A 23,750-nucleotide genomic window follows, 5' to 3' on the forward strand; every position below is an offset into this window, starting at 1 on the left:
GACAGGGCCGTCAAAACAAGGGGCTCTTTAAAAGCCTGGCTGTCTGCTCTCTGTGGTTCATTGACTTTTTTGCTGTTACAGATGACCAAATTTTGACAGCCGTTCTGAACTTGCTTCTTAGCCAAGCAGGTGAATCAGCATTTTGGAATTGGTGAGCAGAGCCTGGGTGGGGGGGGCGGGAGGCAGGCAGTGCACAGAGCAGATAGTGAATGAGGACCCGCACAGCCCCCCTCCTAGGCCTGGAACTTGGGAGGAAGGAGGGGAAGCCAGGCAGGAGGCAGAGAGGAAGTCTGGATGGGCTGCAAGTGACCCCTTCCTCTTCCTGGTCCCAACTCTGCTGCACTCAGCTGTTGGCAGGTGAAAGCCCGTTATGTTATTTATGTTGAACTGGGCACTTTAGTACTTAAAGCACGTGGTAGGCACGCCTAGGGGACTTGAGGTCCTCCATTGAGGAGATGTGTGTGTAGAAGCTTTGGAGATTAGATTACTGTCATCCCTTGGTATCTACAGAGGCTTGGTTCCAGAACCACCCTTCAGATGCCAAAATTTGTGGATGGAGGCTCAGGTGCCTACTCTAAAATGGCTGATAATCTACATACATCCTCCTGTATACTTAAGTCATCCCTGGATTACTTACAACATCTAATATAATGCGCATGTTATGTAAATAGTTGTATTGTTTAGGGAATTAGGAGAAGGGTGAAAAGATGCATACCTGTTTCATTACAACCCTTTTCAACTTGATCTTGTAGTGGTTGATCCATGGCTGTGGAACCTGCAGATCGAGGGGCTGACTATAACACATTATTGTAGAAGCTTCGAGGAAAAAATGTGTTTTGATTTGATCCCAAGGAATTACTGAGTGTTCTGGTCCCAAACATCCCCAGGTCAGGACTGGGATGTTTTATTCAAAGGGGTTTATTCAGGCAACCCTGCTGTGACAGAGGCTCCAACTCTGGAGTATTGCTGAGAGTTTTGACTGAGCTGCTTGTCCTGGACCCTGAAATATTTGTCATATGGTCATCTGAGGAGTGGCTCTTTCTCCCAGGTCACCTATAAAAAACATCCCAGGAGGCTTGTGAACTAACACTTGGGGGAATCTATTCTGTGAAGCAGATGAAAGAGGCAAGCTTACATTTGCCGAGGCTACTTAATAACAGACTCTCCAAATAGGAAACAAGAAACTGGTGCATGGCATTGCTTTGCCCACAGGGATTTTACTAGAAATGGAACGTTTTCTTACCAGCTTGAGTTATTATCTGGATAAGGTTTCTATGCTCCAGGAAACACCCTCATTGCCATTGTTTATTAGGTTGTTCAGATTCTGTGTCGTTCTGGAATAAAGACTATCCCTATCCCCCAGGCTGAGGAGAGCACACTGGTCTCATATAGGTTGGGCACTGTTATCAGTCAGCTGTTGCCACATAATGCTGTGTAACAATCGCTTCAGAACTCACTGGTGTAGAGAGTAGGGGTTTATCCCCCTGGATTTTCTGGTTAGCCTGAGCTGCTTTGTTGGCAGCCCTGATGAACTCAGATAGGCACACTCACCGATCTGTAGTTCAGCTAATACAAGCTGGCACCTTTGGGCAGCTCTGCTTCATGTGTTGTTTATCTTCCGGGAACTAACTGGTTTTCACAGTGTAGCAGAGAGGTGGGAGATCAAGCTAAACCACCGCATGCTCTTCTAGCCTCTGTATCTCACCTGCTTGCATCCCATTGGTCAACCAAGCACATGATAAACCCTTATTCACGTCTTCTCCCCATCAGTCATTTCAGTGTTCATGTCCCTCATGATTCTGTGGTTCATCCGGCCTTGGCTGCCTTCCACTCTGCATTATACATGAAGAGCTGCTCCCTCCTCTTCCTGGATCTCCAACCCTGCAGATCCATACCCCTTACTTGCTTAATTCAGTTCCTGTTTACCTACTCAGAACGAAAAGCCCGAACCTGAGCACACCTTTCAGAAAGAAAGTAGCCACCGGCACCCGCTCCCACCTTGGCTCTCTCATAGCTCACTATTTCTGTAGCATTGTCACTTCTGAGGTTCTGCTCTTGTCTCCCTTCTCCATAGCAAGGTAAGCTCTGTGGTGTCAGGGACTTTGTCTTGCTGCCTCAGAGATCTCCAGTGACCACGGAGAGCTCAGCACATAATGGTGGTCAGGAGGTGTCAGAATGAACCAGCCAGTAGCCAGAAGGTCACTTGGGTGAGTTTGAGTGTTTCCAGGAACATGTTGCTTACCCTTTTGAGGCCCAATCTTCCATTTCTAGACTTAACTCTAAGAAAGGTCCTCTCCACTTAGATGGTGTCCCCATTGTTCTGCAGTGTTTGGAATCTAATTCTGCTTCCAGAGCTGCAGAGGAGTGCTGTCCATTTACTTTTGTCACACCTGTCTGACTCTTAGATTAACCCTGCAGAGGAGGATAATGAGAAAATTCAAATTATAGATTCCACCACTCGCACCTATTTCTAGGATCTTCTGTATGTTCTTAAAGTTTATTTGTCTGGACATTTTTAACATAAAAATTCACATTTTTAACAAAAAATATGAACTGTACTCAGCTCATACTGCAATTTCATATCTGTTTTCTTTCCCCCATAATATTGTATGGGAAGCATTCTCCTGAAAGATTAAATCCCAGGGTATTTTGGGGAAAACAGTATAGTATTTGTTGGAAATATGATTTATTCAGCTATTTTTCCATGATTGAATATTTGGATTATTGCACATTTCAATTAAGTTTTTAAGTAATTTATAAAAAATGACTGTAGATAATTATTTGATGGCACTGGTGATTATTGCCTCAGGACAAAGCTAAAAGAGGTAGGATTTCTGGGTCAAAAATTTTGTGGTAGGCCCTTCAGACATTATTAAATTGCCCTCTAAAAAGATGGTATAGTCAAATTCCCTTATTCCCTTATTTTCCATATTCACATACCTCTACTCATAGTGAGAATTCTCTTTTCAAACTTGCTGATTTGAGGGGAAAAAAAGAGTTTGAGGTTTTATTCCCAATATTTTCTAGCTATGGAGAGAGAATTAAATAATTGTTAGTTCATATTCTTTGCCTGTTTCTAATATTTTAATTAGAGATCTGTAAACACTTTATATACAAAGAATGTTAAGCTTAGCCTCCTATTAATTTTTGTTATGCTTGTAAATGATTTTCTCCTGTTGATGACCTTTTCATTTTGTTTATGGGAGTCTGTAGGAAGACACACTACAGATAGTTGTGTGTTCACATTTGTCATTTGTGTGTGTTAGAGACTTCTGGAAAATATAGGTCTAGGAACTCCAGTGTGATTTAGGGAACTTTCTGAATTTGTCTTCCTTCCCTCTCTGCCAAAAAAAAAAAAAAAATCACATTAATATGGATTTCTTCTATTAAAAATTGTCCTTTGCAAATAGTATATTGTTGAGTCAGGCACTGTTTTATTTGTATTAGTCAACGAGAGTCGCCATAGTAAAATGCCACAGACTTATAAAGTGGCTTATAAAGTAAATAGATGTTTATTTTCTCCCATTTCTGGAGACTGGATGCCCACGATCAAGGTGCGGCAGGGTTGGTTTTCTGGTGAGGCTCTCTTTTTGGCTTTCAGGCAGTGCAATCTTGCTGTGTCCTCACATGGCCAAGGGTATACACCCAGGGTGGGGAACTAGGAGAGATCTCTGGTGTGTGAGCGTTTGTCTGTCTCTTTTTACAGGGACACCACGCCATTTGGATTGGGGCCACACACCTTAAGGCCTCATTGAACATTAATGACCCTTAAAGGCCCTATCTTCAAATATGTTCACATTGGAGGTTGGGACTTCAACTTACCAATGTGGACAGGTTCAGCCCATAAAGTATGATGGAGCAGTGTTGGTAGACTCTAGAGGCCAGGAGGAAGTATCTGTCCACAACTCTATTTCACAGATGAGAAGCCAAGCTCCTGAGAGGGCCACAGAACTTTCCTTGAAAGAGCCTGAACCCAGACCATAGGCTTCTAAATCTGCCCTCTTTTCCACAATCTTATCTAAATGAATCTAGGAGCCCTGAACATAGGAAGAACAGAAGGGCTTCCCTTTGTGTCCTCTGCAGGGACAGGACCCTGTTCTATTTTTCTTTAAACCCCCATTGCCCATGACTGTCTCTGTGTGTTTAGTATGTGGTTGTTGAATTGTACAGAACTCAGAACCCAATGCATTGACCAGAGCAATTGCTCAAGGAAAGGTTTTCAGTGGTCAAGTCATTTAGATCCACCCCCCCAACCTCCCCCACCTGATTCCACCTCTTGACAAGAGCTGCCTGAAATGTCATGGATACAACAGCCACATCACGTGAGCCTCCTAGAATCAACGCTTCTCGAAGGCTCCCAACAGGCTCAGATCTTGTTGCATCTACCCCTCCTTAAAAAAAAAAAAATCCCCCTCACCTAAATATAGTTTTCTTCTTAAAAAAAAAAAAAAAAAAATCCTCCAAATGGATGTGTTTTACCCTGGATAAGTTCTCCCCAGCGCATCCTGACGCTGGAGTGTGAAAAGGAAGGTAAACGCGTGAAATCAATGGTGATTGCTAACAATGAAATGTGGGCTCATAAATCAAGGATATTATTCAAAACTGCGAGGTAAATTAGTCTCATTCATTCTGATGGGGCTAGACTCTATGGCTGTGTGTGCCTTCTTTAATTAACATGCTGAAAAGATGTTCTGATTGGGATTATTAATGAATGCAGTGAAAATTTTGCTGCTTGTAAGGCTTCTGCCACAGACGGCTTACACAGCCCCCCTGGTTTTTTTTTTTTTTTTTTTTTTTTTTTTTCCACAGATTCCTTACCCGGCTTGACAGATGGAGTATTCATCTTTGAAGCTGTTTCCACCGAAGATAGCAAAACCATACAGGGCTATGATGCTATTGTTGTTGAACAATGGACGGTCCTGGAAGTAAGTGTGGGGCTGGCAGCGGGCGCTTCTTTTGTTTGGGCGGCGATTGTTTTATCTGCTTGCTCCATGCGACTGACAGACCAACTGATGGTGGGGCTCAGCTGTGGCTCTGGTCTGAAATGGAGCTCACCTGGGTAAACACTATGAGGACCCCCTTAGTCCTCCCAGGCCTCCCCGCCCAGGTAGGGGTGGGTCTCACTAGTCCCATTCTGCAAAATTAACTATGCTGCATGTGCCAGACTGTCGGGTGGAAAGAGTCGTCTTTCATTAATTTGCACATCACTGAAAACTCTAAGTGACATAATGAGGGAAGTGTATAGTTTGTGGCCTCTGTAATAATAAGAGCAATGCTGTTTTTGGAGCTACAGTTCCTGGCCTCCCTCTGCCAGCCATCCCTAGAAGAGACTTCTGCCCAGGAGCTGGCTTAATCTTCATGATAAACCTATAAGATATGTGCTGTGATCGCCCCAGTGTTACAGTTAGGAAACTGAGACACAGAGAGATGAAGTCCCACACCCAAGGTTTATGCATTCAGTGTTGCATTATGTATCTGAGAAATGATGAACCGTGAGGCCACCAAATAGCCATGGGCAGAGGAATTCCTCTGGCCACGGTCCTCTGGTGCATTGAAGGAGCTGACTGACTTCTAAGATTCGCTGACCTTTGCCCAGCTATGAAGTGCAGAAGTTGTAAACCAGTCTCGTGCATACAGCATCTGGGATGTAAAGGGAATCTTTGGACATCAAGGACTGATTTCTGAATGCCCTGAGGGCCAGGGTTGGTACTACCCCAGGGCTCTCCAGGCCAGAGTGAGACAGAGGTGGATGTAGCTCTTTGTGGGGCACACAGGCCCCCAGACAGCTAGTGCTGGCCACACCTGCTGTCTCTGCCATGCCTGCAGCCTTGAGGCAGTCCCTGGTGCCTGGTTGGTGGGTAGAAATTAGATGTCCCAGGCCACTGCTACTCACCTTTAAGCCACAGCAGTTCCCGGGGGTGTGAGGTGCGGAGCTGGGCTGCTGAGTCCAAGCCTCATTCCAGCAGTGATGGGGAATAACTGCTTGTAGTGTGCCAACTGTGAGGACACAGAGAAGCTGGAATAATCAAAAACAAGCCTTGTGACATCCACAGCATACAGGGCCCGTTGGTGGAGGGACCAGAAGTCCTGAGGGTGTATGTTGTAAAGGAAATCAGAAACCAGGTGATGAGCTGGTTTTCAATCAGGCTCCGTCAGTGACTCTCATGAGACCCTCGTGCCCCAGACTCTCTCTGGCCTCTGTGCCCCTAACTGGAATTGGAGTCGGAGGAGAAGCAAGGCCCAGTCCAGAATGCAGGGCCCAGTGTGGGCGGGGCAGGTGACCGCTCAGGACCCTGCACTTCCTCCACTGGCACAGTGCTGTTCATCCAGCCCACGGGAGAAGGACGGGAGTGGGGAGGGGGAGTATGAAATAAAATAAAGCAGAGTAGCAGGACCTGATTAAAACAGGACCATTCAGTTTTCTCCGCAACGGTAGTGATACGCGACTGCACCCAGAAATGTGCACGTGTGGAAGTGATTGGCAGGCCACAGGGACGAGTAGATCTCCTTGGCCTCTGGATGTGGCCATTCAGGGAGGGGTTTTGTGGTCTCCTCAAAAAAGATGACTTAATGGCAGTGCTGTCTCAAACGCGGTTCCCAAAGTGTGGTCCCAGGACCAGCTGCATCATCATCGCCTGGACAGTTGTTAGAAATTCAGATCTCAGGCCCAAAAGCAGACCTACTGAGTCAGAACTCTACTGTATTTTGAAAACTTTTCCAGGAGATTCTGATGCTTCACTCCATTAAGAACCAATGTCTAGCTCTCTCTCCCTTGCTCTCTCTCTTGTGTGCACTCTCTCTGTCTTTCTCTCACCCTGTGAGCAGACACTCTGTCCACTTAATAAAATCTCTTGTGTGTGTGGGAGGGGAGAAACCAATGTCTAGAAGGACTCTGTAGAGGTTTGTGGTCATGCATTATTTGATGAGGGGCATAAGGGGAAGAGTACTCACGGATTTGTCTTTCTCCATTCTTTGAAACTGCAGCCTTAGTGAACACCTAGTGTAGGTGAACTCAGAGGTACCCTCACTTATGATGGGGTAATCATGAACACATCTGAAATAAAAAATATTTAAAGTCAAAAATGCCTTTGATATGCCTAGCCTATTGAACACCCTACTTAGCACACCGTGAAGTCCCAGTTGTTTCTCCTCATGATTGTGTGGCTGACTGGGAGCTGAACCTCCCTGCAGTTGCCCAGCCCTTCAGAGTATCATCTTACCTGTCACTGGCCTGGGGAAGGAGCTCATTCAAATCGGATGTATGGTTTTTATTGAATGCATATAACTTTTGAACCATTGTCTGAAAAGTCCAACCACTGTAAGTATGCGTCATCTGTACATAAAAATGTTTGTGGGAGGGAGATGAGATTATAGACTAAAATAAGAAGATAGTTGTCTTTTTTAGTTGAAAAAAGAGATCACTTGTATGGTTAAATGTTCGATCAGGAAAGAATAATGTTTATCACAATTGTTTTCTGGAATTGCAGGTTGATTTCCATTATATTTGTCCATCTGCTTTCTCTATCAGATGTTTGAACTTTTTTCATTTTGATGTCTTATTTTGATGCCATCATCTCTTTGATATTGATTTTGGGCGCTGTTTCCCCCCTTCAGGAATCCTTGGAAATTGGGTTTTAAAGATCTATGTTCGGCTCAATGGCATTCACTAGTCCTCAAAACCAGTTCTGCGCCTCTCTCCCAAACTCCACATTCAGTGACATCAGGCTGGTAATTTGAAATTGACCATGATGGAAATTGGCAACCCCTGGATTCTTTTTTTTTTTTTTTTTTAAACCCCTCTTTGGAGAGCCAGTTGTAAGCTTTACCAGATCCACTGGATGGGCCTTTATTTCTTCACCTTTCACCATTATGATACAAAGATTGCCAATTAGGCAGAAACAAATTTTATTAATTTTTATAATATAATTTTTATTGTTGTTCACTGGTTTTTCTCTGTACCAGTCTTCAGGCTTGCTCTTCCCTCTGTTCTCTGAAGCAGCTCTGAATTTACCATAGTGGAAGCAGCTCCCAGCCCCCATTAGCAGCACTAGCCTCTGAGATTGCCAATCTTACAGGGGTCTCTTCCCCCTGTAGCTGGCATGGGCAGTCTTTAGGACCCAGCTCACAGGTCACTTCCTGCTGAGTAAAAGGACCCCCCTACCTACGTATGGACTGATTTTCCACGCATTGGCCTGAAAATACTCATCTCTGTTCTCCAAGGCATTCCAATAAACGCTCTCCGAATTAGGTTGTAGGCCATTTGATTCTGCCCACGGGTAGACTAGTTCTCGAAATTGATTTTGTGTCAAAATCACCTGGAGAGCTTTTTAAAACAGATGTCTGGGTTCTAACCTCATGATTTCCTCCTGAGTAGGTATCCTAATCTCCTAGGGCTTCCAGAACAAAATATCACAGATGAGGTGGCTTACACAGCAAATTTATTCTTTTACATCTGGAAAGTCCAAGATCAGTTTTTGACCAGGGTTTGATTTCTGGTAAGAGCTCTCTTCCTGGTTTGTAGGTGACCACTCTGTCCTCACATGGCCTTTCTTCTGAGCATGCTGGTGGGCAGAGCGTGTGAACCCTCTGATGTGTCTCTTCATGAGGACACTAATCCTATAGGATCAGGGGGCTCGCCTTTATTATTTCATTTAACTTTACTTCCTTAGAAGCCCCATCTGCACTCTGGGGGTCAGGGCCTTGAAATGTGAATTGGTGGGGGTGGGGCGCACAAAATATTCAGTCTGTAACAGTGGATCTGAGGGGCCAAGAATCTGCATTTCTGGCAAATTGTCAAGTGAGCCAATGTTGCTGGTCTAGGGACCACACTTTAAGAATTCCAGCCTTGGAGGAATTTAGTGTTTAGAGCTTGCTACCAGCACAGTGAGCAGTGTTCACTTGGGGACAGTTTTTTCTATGGCTAAACTCTTCACAGAGGCTATCAGACCCCTGCTCCAACCCACAGAGAGCCCCTCTCCAGGGCATGTGGGTATTTGTCCAGCTCTCACATCTTCCACTACCGAGTCCAGCTACTTCCTCTCTTCCCTACCCTTTTGACCTGTGGGAAAGCTCTTTCCTGTTTCAGCCCTGGGCAGGTCCCTTTTGGCTTCTAGTTGACCCTGTTTTTCTGGCAACTACTGTCCTCCCAGACCAGCGCCTAACCTCTTGGACTGTTACCACAAAACACTCTTTGCAGCTCTCTCTCTTTTCCCACCACTGGAACTGCTCTGCCCCTCGCCCCTCTCCTGCCTCATTGTCCCTGTACCCCAGCTCTGTTTGCAGGGGCACCGTTCCAACCCTGCCACTTCACCCTGGCTTCCCTCCTTACACACACCATGAACGTGCACACCACTTCACCAGAAAGCTGACCCGGCTCTTAGCTCTGCAGACAGTGCGGCATGTTGAGAAGAGGGTGTAGGTTCCGGAGTCTGGCCAAGGAGAGCATCCTGGCTCCCCAACTCCCAGCTGAGCAACTGAGTATAGGAAAAGCAAACCAATCCCTGTTTTTCCATTTTTCAGTTTTATAAATGGAGACACTGGTAACAATGTGTCAAAATTGATGAAAATTTAAAGGAGAAACTATTTAGAACCTGGCACAGAGTAAGCCCTCAGCAAACACCACTTTATCAGTCTCCTGGTATCATCAGTGAGACAGACAGATCCTCTACCTACTGCCTTCCCTTCTAAAACCAGAGGGTTGGGCCTGTGCTGTCAAATACAGATGACTGCGTTTTTCTCAGTTGCAAACCCACAGCTTAAGATTTAAAAGCATTTGTGAGGTAGGTAAGGGTCCATCCATAGGGCCTTTGTAGTAGATATTTTGTTGATTTTCCTGGAGTTTACAACCCGTAGCATAAGCAGGAATGGTGATTCTTTGGAAGGAAGGGGAAGGACTGTAAGGTGAACAGGGAAAGAGCAAGACAGGCTGACAGAGGCCCTCTTCTCTGTGCATCTGGACTGGACAGCCCATCAGAGTCTGTGGACACCTCCAGGTGTCCAGCTTTCTCCATCGTCGTCCCTCTCCCTGGACTGTGTTCTAGCTCACTAGTGCTCCTGTTGACATTTGGTGCCAGAAAAGAACACAAACTTGTGGAAAAAGCACACAAAGCGGATGCAGTTGGTATGGAGTGGGTGGGTTCCTTGAAGAGGCCAGAGACAGAGAACCTAAGATGGTATTTATACCTAACATTTTATTTTAATGTAAAATGTGGAAATCCACATCCACTTGCCAGTCATTTTGAATTTGGGTTCCGCTTATTGGAATTCCACTTCACCTGTCTTGTATAAACTCCGCTCAAGGTGTGCTCCCTACAATGAGCAGCGTTCGTTTCTTGAAAGTAGAACAGAAGGGTCTGACTGCAGAGTCCATCGTCTTGATTTTTCTAGTCTTTTCCAGTCTCCCCTCCCCCACATCTAATTCCATCACAGTCATCTAATTTCTTTTTTTTCTTTTTTCTTTTTTTTTTGGCACTAAGGATTGACTCCATGGGAATTCTACCACTGAGCTCAGACCCCAGCCTTTTCTGACACAGGGTCTTTCGCTCTGTTGCCAAGAGGCTGGCCTCGAACTTGCTGCCTCCTCCTTCTGAATTGCTGCAATGACAGGTGTGTGCCACCCAGTGTGGCTCCAGAGTTGGTCATTTTTAACCAGCTGTCCTTCGTTGGATCTCTGTGAAGGATTCACCTTGGTTTTCGGAACACATTTTTTGTGCACTTGGTGTTTATCAATTTAGATAAATTAAATTAAGATGTGTAATGCTGGCGCTGGGTCTTACTGACTTAAACAGGCCTGGGAACACATGGGTCCTACACCAATGTGCTCCATTGGTGATTGGCAGAAGGGCTTGACAGGTGGACTGGAGAGCAGCTGCTGCCCCTGAGGCCCTGACCTCCTGGGCTGGATGTACGGAAGAGGGACATAGCTTGGAGGCACCCATAACGGCCTCTAAGTCATTATGTTTGGTCCCGTGAGGTGCCAGGAGGGCAGCTCTTCTCCATCCTCAGTTCTGTCTGTTGTTCACCTCCTTCTATTTACTTCTGCTCTTTCTCTAGCCTGTTGGGACATTCATAGTCATGGTTACATCATCCTGGATTTGGAGGGCCATCCTAACTTTGGCTTCTCTGAAGTTGCACATGTAAAGTTGTTCCCATGTCATCCCAGCAGTGAACAGACTGGATCAAGGTCACTGCCCCTTGGTGTGCTGTGGGGGTCTCTCCTCCAGCCGCTAGTGCTAACCTGACCCTTCTGTAGGCGTTTCAGATGACCCTTTGGGCCCAGTATATTTCCTCATCTTATTTATCCCTGATGATCTCACGAGAGGCTATGTAAGACAGTGTTGCTGTAATTGAAATCCTGCCCCTTAATCCTGCGCCACAGTACGTTGGGTCTCACCTGTGCTTCGTGAGCTTCTGCTGGGCTCTGGGGATCGATGTTGATTCCAGAGACTCCCAACCATCTCTTTGAAGAATCCACACTAGAATTTTCCAGGAAAAAAAACCCATCCATTTCTAGGGTGTTAGAATGTACCTCCTTCTGCTCTGACAAAGAAGCCAATATTTGTTCTTTTTAACCATCTGGCTTTTTTTTTTTTTTTTTCATTGCCATGGTTTCTCCAAGATAATTATTTTGGCTTTGAGATCATAGCCTTTGGTGCCAAAGTCGGCCGTTCTCTGCCTTTTCCCTGTGATTCATTCAGATGGTTTTTCTGTGAAGAATCATTCCCATGAAGAGGACAGGAATGGAGACACACAGCCCTCCCAGTGGCAGGTACCTCCCCTCCCACCCCAGGGCACGTCACTGCAGCGGGCATGGGCCAGGCTCCACGTACCTCGGTCTGTTGTAGCAGCTCTCAGTGCTTTGACTTTTATCCTCTCCTTGTGTCCCACCTGGCCCTGAGAGTGACAGACCGGTGTGCTGTCCCCTTTCCTTAGAATCTCTAGGCTGGAGCTTTGGAGGACAGATCACCAGCCTCTATTAAATTTTTAAAATTCCCACCTCGCCCATGATTGAGCAGCTCCGAATCTCTCATTCGTCTCTCCTAGAGAAACATATGCATGTGTTCCCAAGAATGTACACGTGAGGATGTCATCTCAGCATTACGAATAGAAAGAAAGGAAACACCAAACATGTCCATCGGTAGGGGTACAGCTAAATAAAGGATGATACATTATTATGGAGGAGGTCATTCACCTTAAACTGACACCAGGACTTCCAGAAAATGTGAAGAAGAAAAAGTTGCAGAATGATACCGTGATGGTTCATTTTATGTGCCAGTATGGCTGTTTGATTAAACACCAGTCTGGATGTTGCTGGGAAGATATTTTTAGATGTGATTAGTATTCACACCAGTGGAAGGCTACGGCAGATGACCCTTCATGATGTGGGTGGGCCTTGTCAAATAAGTTGAAATCCTCAAGAGAAAAGACTGAGGTCCCCAGAAGAGGAAGGAATTCTGCCTGCAGACTCGAGAAGATTACAATATGAGGTCCTGCTGGAATTTCCAGCCTGTCAACCTTTCCTTCAAACGTTGGAACTTGCCAGCCCCCACAATCGTGTGAGCCAGTTCTTCAAATAAGTTTCTATAGATAACTGATATGAATGTCTATACGTATATCCTGTGGGTTTTGTTTCTTGGGAGAACTCTAATACAGATACCAATAACTCAATGCCATTAATGGGGGAAAATAGTTGACAGAAGTCTCCTAGAATTTATTTATCTATCTTGCAGTGCTGGGTGTTCATTCCAGGCCTTGTGCATGCTAGGAAAATACTCCATCAGCTGCACCCCCAGCCCTAGACCTTAGTTTTATTTGATTCCCTGTAGAAAAGGAGGTAAAATAGTAGTTGAATAATTGCACTTTTATCCTCTTCAGTGTTCTTTTCCCTTGTATCCTGTGCTTTGAACTGAATCTCCAAAGGTCCCTGTGTATAAATACAGTCCTGTGCACCTGACCTCATTCCCCCTTAACCTCTCTCCTCTCTCCACTGTGTCACTGTTCCTGGAGAGTCAGGTACCCACTTCTAGCCTCAGAAATCCGCACTTGCCAACCTCTGCAGTCACGGAGGTTTCCTTGGTTTCTCCAACTTTTACTTTATGGGGACACTTCCACCTGGAACCAGCTTCCCTTCCAGTTCTTGCCACAGAGCCATACTGAACTGAATGTTTGAACTTTTGAAAGCTTTTCTCTTCTGGTCTCCAAAAAGGGCTTCATAACCCAACAGAGGAGAACTTGGTTTGTGTAGTCTTTGTTCCCCAAGTAAGTCATTTATCTTCTCAAAACCATAGGGATCATATTTAAAAACGGTGACCACCCCCCACCCCACCCAAAAAAATCCACAAAATCAAGTCATCAAGTCCTGACTTCTAACCAGAGCCTTGGTCCTATGCTGAGGAGTAGGGCCCTAGATAGCAGTCTCTTTCTCATAATTTTCATCCAGAAATTACCTTCTCCCTCCTTGGTAGCAGCCCCTTGGTTTTGGGATCCCTAATGTCGTGTGGATTGGAGCAGTGGAGGACTAAGATGATGGCTAGACCTCTGGCTTCCTGAGGTAGGGGGTACTAGTACCAAGTGGAAGATTATGTAGGAGTAAAAATAAGATGTTGGGGATTTTGGGGTACACAACAGGTTGAATAATGCCCCCTGACAATGTCAGGTCTTAATCCCTGAAACCTGTAAATGTTACTTTATTTGGATAAAGGATCCTTGCTGGTCTTGAGATGGGAGATTATCTGGATGAGCCTTAAAATTCAGGGTCTTGAGATGGGATGTATCTGCACGGGCCCTAAACGCAATCAGATACGTCCACATAAGCAGAGGCAGAGGGGGATTTGCATAACGGAGGGAAGAAGACGTTGTAAAGCCAGAAGATAGTAATGCATCCACAAGCCAGGACATGCCAGCAGCCTTGGAAGCTGACAGAAGCAAGGAGTGAATTCTCTCCAGAGCCTCCAGAGGGAGTGCAGGCCTGTTAAGACCTTGGTTTGGGCCCAGTGATACTTCTTTGGGACTTTTGGCCTCCAGAACGGTGAGAGAATAAATTTCTACTGTTGTGAGCCACCAAGTTGGTGTAAACAGCAGCCCTGGGAACCTGGTGTGACACTGGGGACCTCTCTCCAAGGATGCCCTGGAGGGTGTACTTGACAGCCTATTTGCATGTGAAGAGTTGGTGAGAACTTAGTGGTGGTGGAAAGATCCTGAACTTCTTGTAGGGGCTGAAGGGAACCGTGGTAGGGACTTCCTCAGTGTAATACATCAGGATGACTAGTTCTTAAATCGTGTGGTTTGGAGAGATGAACCAGAATTGGGGGAGGGGGGGAGGCTTGGGGAGAGGTTCCCAGGTCAGAGAACAAGGACAGTGGTCATGGGTATTGGTTAGGATGCTGTCAGTCACTGAAAGTCCATCTAAAAATGGCTCAGGGAGTAGGTATTTTTCACCTCATCTCACTGAACAGGACGTCTGGAGGAAGGCAAGGTGGTTGCAGAGTGACCTTTATTCCAGCAGCTTAAGGACATCCTTAGGGACCCAGATCCTGTGACCTTTGTGCACACTGATCCTCAGCTTGTCTGCCAGCTCTCACCTCATGATTCTAGTCACAAGGTGGCTGCAGCAGATCCAGACATCACAGGTGAACATATTGAGCACAGTAAAGAACAGAATCCGTGTTTTCTTGCCATGTGTCCATCCTTATTAGCAAGTAAACACCTTTCCCAGAAGCCTCAGCTGAGTTTCCTTTGGGTCTCCTTGGACAAGGCTGAGTCACAGACCCTGTCAAGAGTCACAGTCTCCTGAAGCTGGAGAGGGTGTGTCAGCTGGGAAGGGGGACTTGGGCATCCAGAGTCTATTGCCTCTGGCAGCCAACAGCATGTGCCACTGAGTGGGACCAGAAAGGCAAGGGATGCTCCTACAGGTGTTTGGAAGAGTGGACTTGTCGCAAGCCTGGGCAGAGGAATGACGGATGCACTTTTCCATTCTGTAAGCTCCATTCTCCTCTCTGACGTCCCTATTCCACTCTGTGTACAAATAAGAGAAAGTTAGGCCTTTGAAAAACTTTTTAAATGTTTTTATTCTAATTAGTTGTACATGACAGTAGAATGCATTCAGTTCCTACTGTGTGTCAGCAACTGACGGATGATGGATGGAGGAAATTCGGGCAGGAAGGATTGATTGCTGTTAACTCCATGGAAGGACTGCGCTCATGAAAAGTGAACCCCCCGCCCCTGCCCCTGGGCTTTTCCACACCCATCAGCAATTTCTCTTCGTTGTCATACTTTCTGTGGGGTGGTGTCAGCCCCTCAATCACAGGGACCTTTTAAAGTGGAGTTGACGGGAGAGGAAGTGTGCCTCTCTGGAGGTCATGGGGCACGGTGAATTTAGAGTCTCCTTGCCGGGGAAGAGAGCGGGAAAGACGTGACCACGGTTTTAAGTCCTTTGACAAGGGTGGTTTTGGGAAAAATAGTATGCTTAAAACATTTGGTGTATGCTGCATAAGGAGGATGTGTGCATCAGGGCTCCCCAGAAGGGCAGGACCAATGGGAGAGAGTGCGTACGCATGTGTGTACAGGTATATATTTATTAGAAGACTTTGGCTCATGTGATTATGGAGGCTGTCTTCCAGTCTGCAAGCTGGAGACGCAGGGAAGCCAATGGTGTGGTTCAAAGGTCTGAGAGGCATAGGTAGGTGGTGAAGGTCCCAGGCCAGGTCCCAAGCCCTAATGCCTGAGAGCCAGTAGCATCGAGGGGAGAAGAATGTGTCACAGCTCAGTTATCTGACAGGGTCTTCTAATTAGGACTTTTTGTTGTGATGGTGGTGGTGCTAGGCATTGAACTCAGGGCCTTGCACACGCTAGGCAAGTACTCTACCCAGTCCCACTGAGTGTCTTACAAGATCAAAATCGGGCATCTCCAGGTCAGGGTTCCTGATTGGAGGCTTTGGGGTAGATTTCACATGCAAGCTCACTCTAGTATGTGGGCCAATTCTATTCCTTATGGTTTCAGGCTGAGATCCTTGTTTCCTTGCTGATCTGAGCCAGGAACTGGTCTTTGTTTAGAGGGGCTGAACATTCCTTCTCAGGCTTTCCATGTGGCCTTGCTATGGCTTGGATGTGATTCGTACCCCAAAGACACAAGTGCGTGGTGGAAGTTTGGTCCCCCATGTGCTGGTATTGAAAACATTTAAGAGATGGACCTTGTGCAAGGTAATTAAGTTAGGAAGACATTGCCCTTGGGATCAATGCTGTTCTCAGAGTAACTTCTTGTGAAAGTAGGTTGTTATAAAGCGAGGCTATCCCACAAGCTTGGCACTGTCTGCAAGCAGCCAGTTTCTTTTCTGTTTCTCTGCCATGTTGTGACCCAGCTGAGGGAGCCCTCACCAGAGGCTGAACATATGAAGTTCTCTGATCTTGAGTATTCAGGGTCCCAAACTGTGAGCTAAATAAATCTCTTTATAAAGTACCCAGCCTCAGGTATTTTGTTATAGCAACAGAAAATGTATTAAGGCAGGCCTCCTGTGATAACTTTTAAAGTACATAGGCAACTTAAGATCATAGGTGGGGCCTGGGGTTGTGGCTCAGTGGTAGAGCGCTTGCCTAGCACATGTGAGATGCTGGGTTTGATCCTCAGCACCACATAAAAAATATAAACAAAGTTATTTTTTTTAAAAAGAGCCGAAGATGAAGTCAGAGCAAATGGTTCTCCAAAGAGAATTGAAGTATCAATGAACCCAAAGGGTTGGAGGATGTTCTTATAGTTGTTTAGTTGTCACCATGCATTGGAATATATTCTTTTAAAAATTCACTTGGCCAAGAATTTTAATAAAGCTAAATTAAACATTAGGGGCTATGTATGGAGTGTTGAGAGTCTTTGCTCAGCAAAGACACGCTTTAATTGGAGGGAGGTCTTTGTTCATGGGCCCTATGATGTCGTCCTGGGCTTTGTCCTTTCTCTGGGTCTTGTGCTTAGGTCTAGAAGATGATACTCCTACCAGAGACCCAAGATGGAAGGCCATGGGATATCCTGGGTGGCCATGAGGATCTGAAGAATGTTCTTGGATCTAAGAAGCATTCCAGTTGGACATAGTGGAAGAGGATCAAGGCACATTTGCGGTGGTGTTTGGAGAAGGCTCTGGATAATCCACATATGCCAGTGTCAACCAGGGCTGCTTTTTCTGAATTTATCTGGTTTTGTTTTCATCTTGTGCTGGGGATTGAGCCCAGGGGCACTGTACCATGTAACTACATCCCCAGCCTTTTTAACTTTTTAAAATTTTGAGACAGGGTCTCCCTAAGCTGCCCAGGCTAGCCTCAAACTTGCTATCATGCTACATCAGCCTGCCATGCAGCTGGGATTACAGGCATGCACCACCACACCCAGCTGGATTTATCTGGTTTTTTCATGTTGGGTGCATAAGATTACAACTGATGCTTATGGGAAGCATCCCACTACTACTCAAAAAAAAAAAAAAAAAAAAAAAAAGAAAAGAAAAAAGACACAAGTCAAACTTGAAAATGACTGATCTAGTTTCCTTGTTTGGTAGGCTTACTGTTCTTTTAAACCCTTTCCAATCTCATTACCTATTAGTTTATGAATGTTGGACCAAAACCAGTACAATAAAATGTAATAAGGATACATTTATATATAAAAATTCAATGGCATTTAAATGAAAAGAATCAATAATACAGAATGGGCAATATCTGATTTGACAGCACTTCTAATGAAAAAGAGTTTAATGCAAGACAAGGATGTACCTGCTATTCCTCTCCAAAGGTTCTGGGCTGTGTCGAACTGGAGTTTCAGATCACACTTACTTTCTTGCCCACCCTTTGCTAGTACCCTTCTCTACCTCAGGTCTTTATTTTTGAGACCCTTATACTCACACTTCCTAATGCCACCAGCTTGATGGGGCCATCTGTGACACCATCAGCTGGATTTGCTCTCCCCTCCTTTTGAAACAACCGTATTTGGTTTTATCTTAGAATTACTTACATTTTCAAGTTGTCGTGAAAAGGATCCAGCCTTTTCTGATACTTATGCTCCCTGGATCCACATTAGTTCCTTTTGTGTGAGATTTTAACAAACATTGGCTGAACGAATAATTGAATGAGGTGGCTTAGAAAAGGTAGTTTTGATCACGTTTCTGAAGATGTAACACAGGAGGTACTGATCCCTGTGTTCTTCCATCTGTGGCTGGCTGTCTTGGAGTCTTGTGCTCTACTACGACCCCCATGTTTGATGAGCAGCATGGACAGATGGGTAGAAGATGTGTCTGGAAGTGGCTGAAAACAATTGGGCATAACCTTTCTTGGAGGAGGAAAAAGCAAGGGCCACCAGGTAGCTGGCTTTGTATCTTTGAAGGGCTGACTTGCAATAAAAGGTCTAGCTTCTATTTGTGTTGACTTTTGACAGAGAAACTAGGTTCAGCTGAAGAGCGAATGTGGAACTCTTCGGTGGTGATTGGGGCCTGGGGTTGTCCACTCCCAGATACTGGAATGATCCAGGTGGGCAGAGGACTTGAGAAGTTCCCAAACCTTGTCAATCCTCAGATTCACCATGGGCTTGTTGAAAACATGGATTTCCAAGCCTCCCTGTCCCCACTGGAGATTCAGTCAGTAGGTCTGCAGGTGGGGATTGGGGATCTGTGTGTAAAAAAAAATTCAGCCAGACCCAAGGACCACTGAATTGGTGGACCACCTCATGCCTTCCATCTTTAATAAGTTTGGATGTGTAGTTGATCCATTGCTTTTAAATCCATGTTCTCTTTGAGGGGACTCTTAAACACTCTCTGGCTGAGTTTGAAGAGGGTATTCTCACTGCCTATATCACATAGAAAGTAGACTTAGGAAGACTCAAGAACTGGTCTGATAAGGTTAATAAGTTCTATGTTTTAATTTTATGCTTTGTGGATGTGTGTGTGTGAGATCCTGGGAATTGGACCCAGGGCCTTGTGCATGCAAAGCATGCACTCTACCAACTGAGCTACATCCCCAGCCCTATACTTTTTTACAAAAGTGTTAAGTGGACAATTACTCAAAATGTTAAACATGGTTATCATATAACTATTGAGTTCCACTCCTAGGCGTATATCCAAGGGAAGTGAAAAAATGTCCACACGAAGAACTTGTGTTTTAGTCAGGTTTTTGCTGCTGTGGCTAAAATGATCTGACCAGCACAATTACAGAGGAGAAAGGTTTATTTGAGGGCTCATGGTTTCAGAGGTCTTGGTCCATAGAAGGCTGACTCCATTCCTTGAGGCTCCAGTGAGGCAAAACATCATGGCGGAGAGAGCATGGCAGAGGGAAGCAGCTCACATCATCAGGAAGCAGAGAAAGACTCCACTCTCCAGATACAGAATATATACCCCATAGCCACACCCCAATTCCCACCTCCTCCTACCACTTCATTTAATCCTATCTGGGATTAATTCACTGATTGGGTTAAGACTTTTACAACCCAATCATTTCTCCTCTGAACCTTCCTGCATTCTCACATGTGAGCTTTTGGGGGATACCACATTCAAAACATAACAACCTGTATGTCAGTGTTTGTAGCAGCTTTATTCATAATACCCCCTAAATGGAAGCCACCTAAATGTTCATGATATAATGAATAAACAAAATTGTAGTACCTTCATATAATGGAATATTGTATGGCATGAAAAAGAATAAAATACTGATACTTGCTACATCAGGGATGAATCTTGAACGTTTGCTCAAGTGAAAGAAGCCAGTTGCAGATCACATTATTTGAGTCCATTTATATGCGATGTCCAGATGGGGTAAATCTGAAAGTAGATGTCTGAGGATGAGTAGAGGAGAGGAGAGAGGCTGCTAGTAGGTACAGGTAGAAAATGTTCTAAACTTAGATTGTTATGACTTTTGCACAGTTCTGTAAATACAGCATAAACCATTGAATTGTAGACATCACATAGGTGAATTTTAGGAGACTCATTTCAATTCTGTCAATAAAGAAGTTGAAAAAAGTGATACCTGGTCATCAAAGATAATTTTAAAAATTCAGATAAGAAAAAGAAAAAAGGAAAAATAGCCTTACTGTAATCATCACTGAGAAGATAGCCCCATATCTTGGTGTCTAGCCTTTCACTGTGTATTTTCTCTACATGGTGCACATTTTTTTTACACAAAAATGGGACTGCATCATTCATACTATCATAAAGTTTTGCATGCAGTGGTATATTCTGAAAATGTTTCTGTGTCATTATGTAGGCTTTTACTTCATCATTTATAATGGCCATAAAATACTCCAATTTATGAATAATTGTGTTATTTAACTAATTTTTCACTGGTGAATTTTCAGTGATGTTAGTTTTCTTGCGCCAGTAAATCATGAATATTCTTTATCATTGTAGTTCATTATCAGTTTTAATTCAAACATCCTCACTCTTAAAAGAATGAGCTTTATACTTGTGGGCAGCTTTAGGTTCACAACAAAACTGAACTGAACTTGAAACTACGGAGAATTCCTGTGAGTCCTCTGCCCACACAAGCGTAGCCTCCCCCAGCATCCACTGCCCACACCACAGGGTACATTTTTGAAAACTGGTGAACCTACATTGAGCTTTCAATGATAACAAGAAGTTGTAGCTTACATTAGAGTTTGCCCTTGGTGTTGTGTATTCCATAGGTTGTGGGAGTTTTGTTTTTTTAAGTAGTGCTGGGTATTGAACCAGGACCTCAAATATACTAAGCAAGTGCACTTCCGCTGAGCTATATCTCCAGCTCTATTCTATGGGTTTTAACAAATATATAATGGCATGGATCCACCCTCAGAGTATCAGACTGAATTTCCACTGCCCTAAAATTTCTGTGCACTCTGCCTGTTCATTCCTCCTCCCCACCCTATCCCTAGAAACTACTGATCTTATTGTCTCCATTATTCTGTCTTTTCCAGAATGCTCTATGGGTGGAATCATACAGTAAGTAGCCTTTTCAGATTGGCTTGGTAACGTGGACTTTGGGTTCCTCCATGTCTTTCATGGCTTGATAGCTCATTTCCTTTTAGTGACAAATTTTTTTTCCATGGTATGGGTTTCCATGGTTTATCTGTCCGTTTATCTCCTGAAGGACATCTTGGTTGCTTCCAAGTTTTGGCTTTTATGAATAAAACCAATATCAACATCCATGAGCAGGTTTTTGTGTGGACAAATGTTTTCAGCTCATTTGTATAAATTCTAGGGAGTGCAGTTGCTTGGTTATATGGTGAGAGTATGTTTAGTTTTGTAAGAAACTGATAAACTGTTTTCCAGAGTGGATTTATCATTTTGCATTCCCATTAGCAATGTCTAGGAGTTCCTGTTGCTCAGAGGTACCCTAGACGGCATTAACATTTTGGATTTTGGCCATGTAGTAGTGGTATCGTATTATTTAATTTGTGTTTTCCTAATGGCATATACTGAGCATCTTTTCATATGCTGACTTGCCATCAATGTGTACCTACTTTGGTAAGATGTCTGTTCAGATTTTTTGTTCATTTTTCATTGGATTGTTTTATCTTGTTCGATTTCTTTGTATAGTCCTTAATCAAATAGAGCTTTTGCAAATATTTTGTCTCAGTTTATGGCTTGCCTTCTGTAGAGTTCTCTTGTGGTCCTTATTTTTTATTTCCTTTTATTTTATGTGGTACTGGGGGTTGTACCCAAGGATACTCTGTCACCAAGCTACATCCTTAGCACCACCACATTTTTTTTTTTTTTAAGACAGGAATTCACTATAGTTGGCCAGACTGGCTTCAAACTTACAAACCCTCCTACCTCAGCCACCCCAGTAGCTAGGATTATAGGCATGCACCATGGTACCAGAGAGGTCCTTACTTTTTAAAACTACTATAGTGAACTTTTAAACCATGGAAACACATTTTACCTTCAATTTCATCTTGAAAATTCTTGAGGAAAGGTTTTGGGCAAGAAAGGGAACAGGATTAGCACAAAAGCATCATCCTATTGAAAAATCTACTAGGACCATAGCATTCTTCAGACACCCTCTGATATGTAGTCACTTTTGAGAGAATCCTGTAGAATGTCTCTTATTAAATGTTTGTTGGATATTTTGTTTTCCAGATTTAATCAGTTAGCTTTTGTTGTGTAACAGCCATTCCAAGCTTGTGGCTTCCAGGAACCATTGATTTGGCTCATGATTCTTTGGGTCGGCTGGGAAATTCTTCTCTAGGGCGGGTCGGCTTCTCTCTGCTGGGCTGTCCTGTCAACCCATGTCTGGATGATCTAACATGGCCTCACTCATGTCTGGCACTTGGCCGGCTGTGGTCTAGGGCACCAGAGCCACGGGTATCTTGATACCCATGGGCTGGCCTAGGATTCTTCACAAGGTGAAATCATAGGGTGTTCTCAAGAGCAGCAAACACTGCTGGGGCCCCAAAGTGCTAGCTTATTTCATGCCCTAGTGGGTATCACATTTGTTAATGTCTCCTTGATTAGTACATGCCTGTAATCCTAGCTACTGGGGTGGCTGAGGTAGGAGGATTTGTAAGTTTGAAGCAGCCTGGCAACTATAGTGAGCTCCTGTCTTTAAAAAAAAGAAAAAAAAAAAGGCGGTGGTGTGGAGATGTAGCTTGGTGACAGAGTACCCCTGGGTGCAACCCCTAGTACCACATAAGATAAAGTGAAATAAAAAGTAAGGACCACAAGAGAACGCTATAGAAGGCAGGCCATAAATTGAGACAAGAAAGTCACAAATCCAAGTTCAGAGTCAAGTTGGAGAAGGAGATGTTACCTCCCAAAGGGCAGTCAGTGACATACTGCAGTGATACAGAAGCAGGGAAGGGATGAATTTGTGTGTAGCCAGCTTAATAACTTGTGTTTATGAAAATTCCAGGTGGCCTTGGTGCTTGGTGACCACCATATGACTCTCTGCTTTTAACTTCTTATATAAATATAATTCCTACTTCCATATACAGAATGCCCAGAAGAATGGTAATGCAGCATTGTGGCAGATAAATTCACATTTCCAGGAGCAAACTCAAGTCTTGGTAGAAGTAATTGACAAGAATTTTGATAAGACTTTGAGAAGATAAGACATGATAGCAGAACCTACCCACAAATTGCTAGGATGGGTGCATTCATTATTTAACTAGTTATTATTATTAGTTATTCAACTAATAATAATAACTAATAATTAGTTATTCAACTAATTATTGAGCAGATGCTTCCTTAAGTGGGGGTGTGGGTTTACTTGGAACATGATAAACTCCTTGCTTTTGTGAAGACTGAGTTCCTGTGCAGGAGATAGGAATAAACAGAAAACAAATGCTAAGCATGATTGACGTGCTTAAAATGCTAAGGCAGGGAACGGAGGGTGGGAGGAGGATTTTCTAGATCTGTCCAAACTCTCTGGGACTATTTTACTTTTCTTGACTTTGTTTTTTTCTTCATTAGCTTGTCCAGGTCACTGTCCAGATGCTGATGGGAACCCAGCAGTGCATCTGTGGCAGGCTCTGGTGGATTTATCCCTGTCAGAGCAGGGAGCTGGAGAGAGTGGGAGGTAGCTTGCTGCGGCAGTGGGGAGTCATTTATAATCAGGGGGTCTGACATGTCCTGCAGGCTGGATATTCCAGCTGGAGGTTCCTGGTGCCTCAGAAGCCCTAATAGATAGCACTTACCAGGAGCAGGGTCTTCGGAGGCCATGCTGTGGGATTAACACAGTGTAATTTGGTTTGAGGAGAGGGGCGTGGAAGAAGGGTTGAGTTAGAATGGTGGTAACCATAGCAACAAGATGCTGACATT

At 44.4% G+C, this 23,750-nt stretch overlaps 1 protein-coding gene across 1 annotated transcript in view; it reads left to right on the forward strand.

The window, feature by feature from the left end:
- The window catches only part of RFTN1 (raftlin, lipid raft linker 1), a 200,501-nt gene that overhangs the window by 154,099 nt on the left and 22,652 nt on the right, over positions 1–23,750 (forward strand). Inside the window, exon 7 of the mRNA XM_079116481.1 lies at positions 4,810–4,925. Coding sequence (XP_078972607.1) covers positions 4,810–4,925 — 116 coding nt within the window. The remainder of the gene's footprint in view (positions 1–4,809; positions 4,926–23,750) is intronic.

Source organism: Sciurus vulgaris (genome assembly GCF_902686455.1).
Source record: "Sciurus vulgaris genome assembly, chromosome: 16".
In the NCBI taxonomy this organism is placed as follows: Eukaryota; Metazoa; Chordata; class Mammalia; order Rodentia; family Sciuridae; genus Sciurus; species Sciurus vulgaris.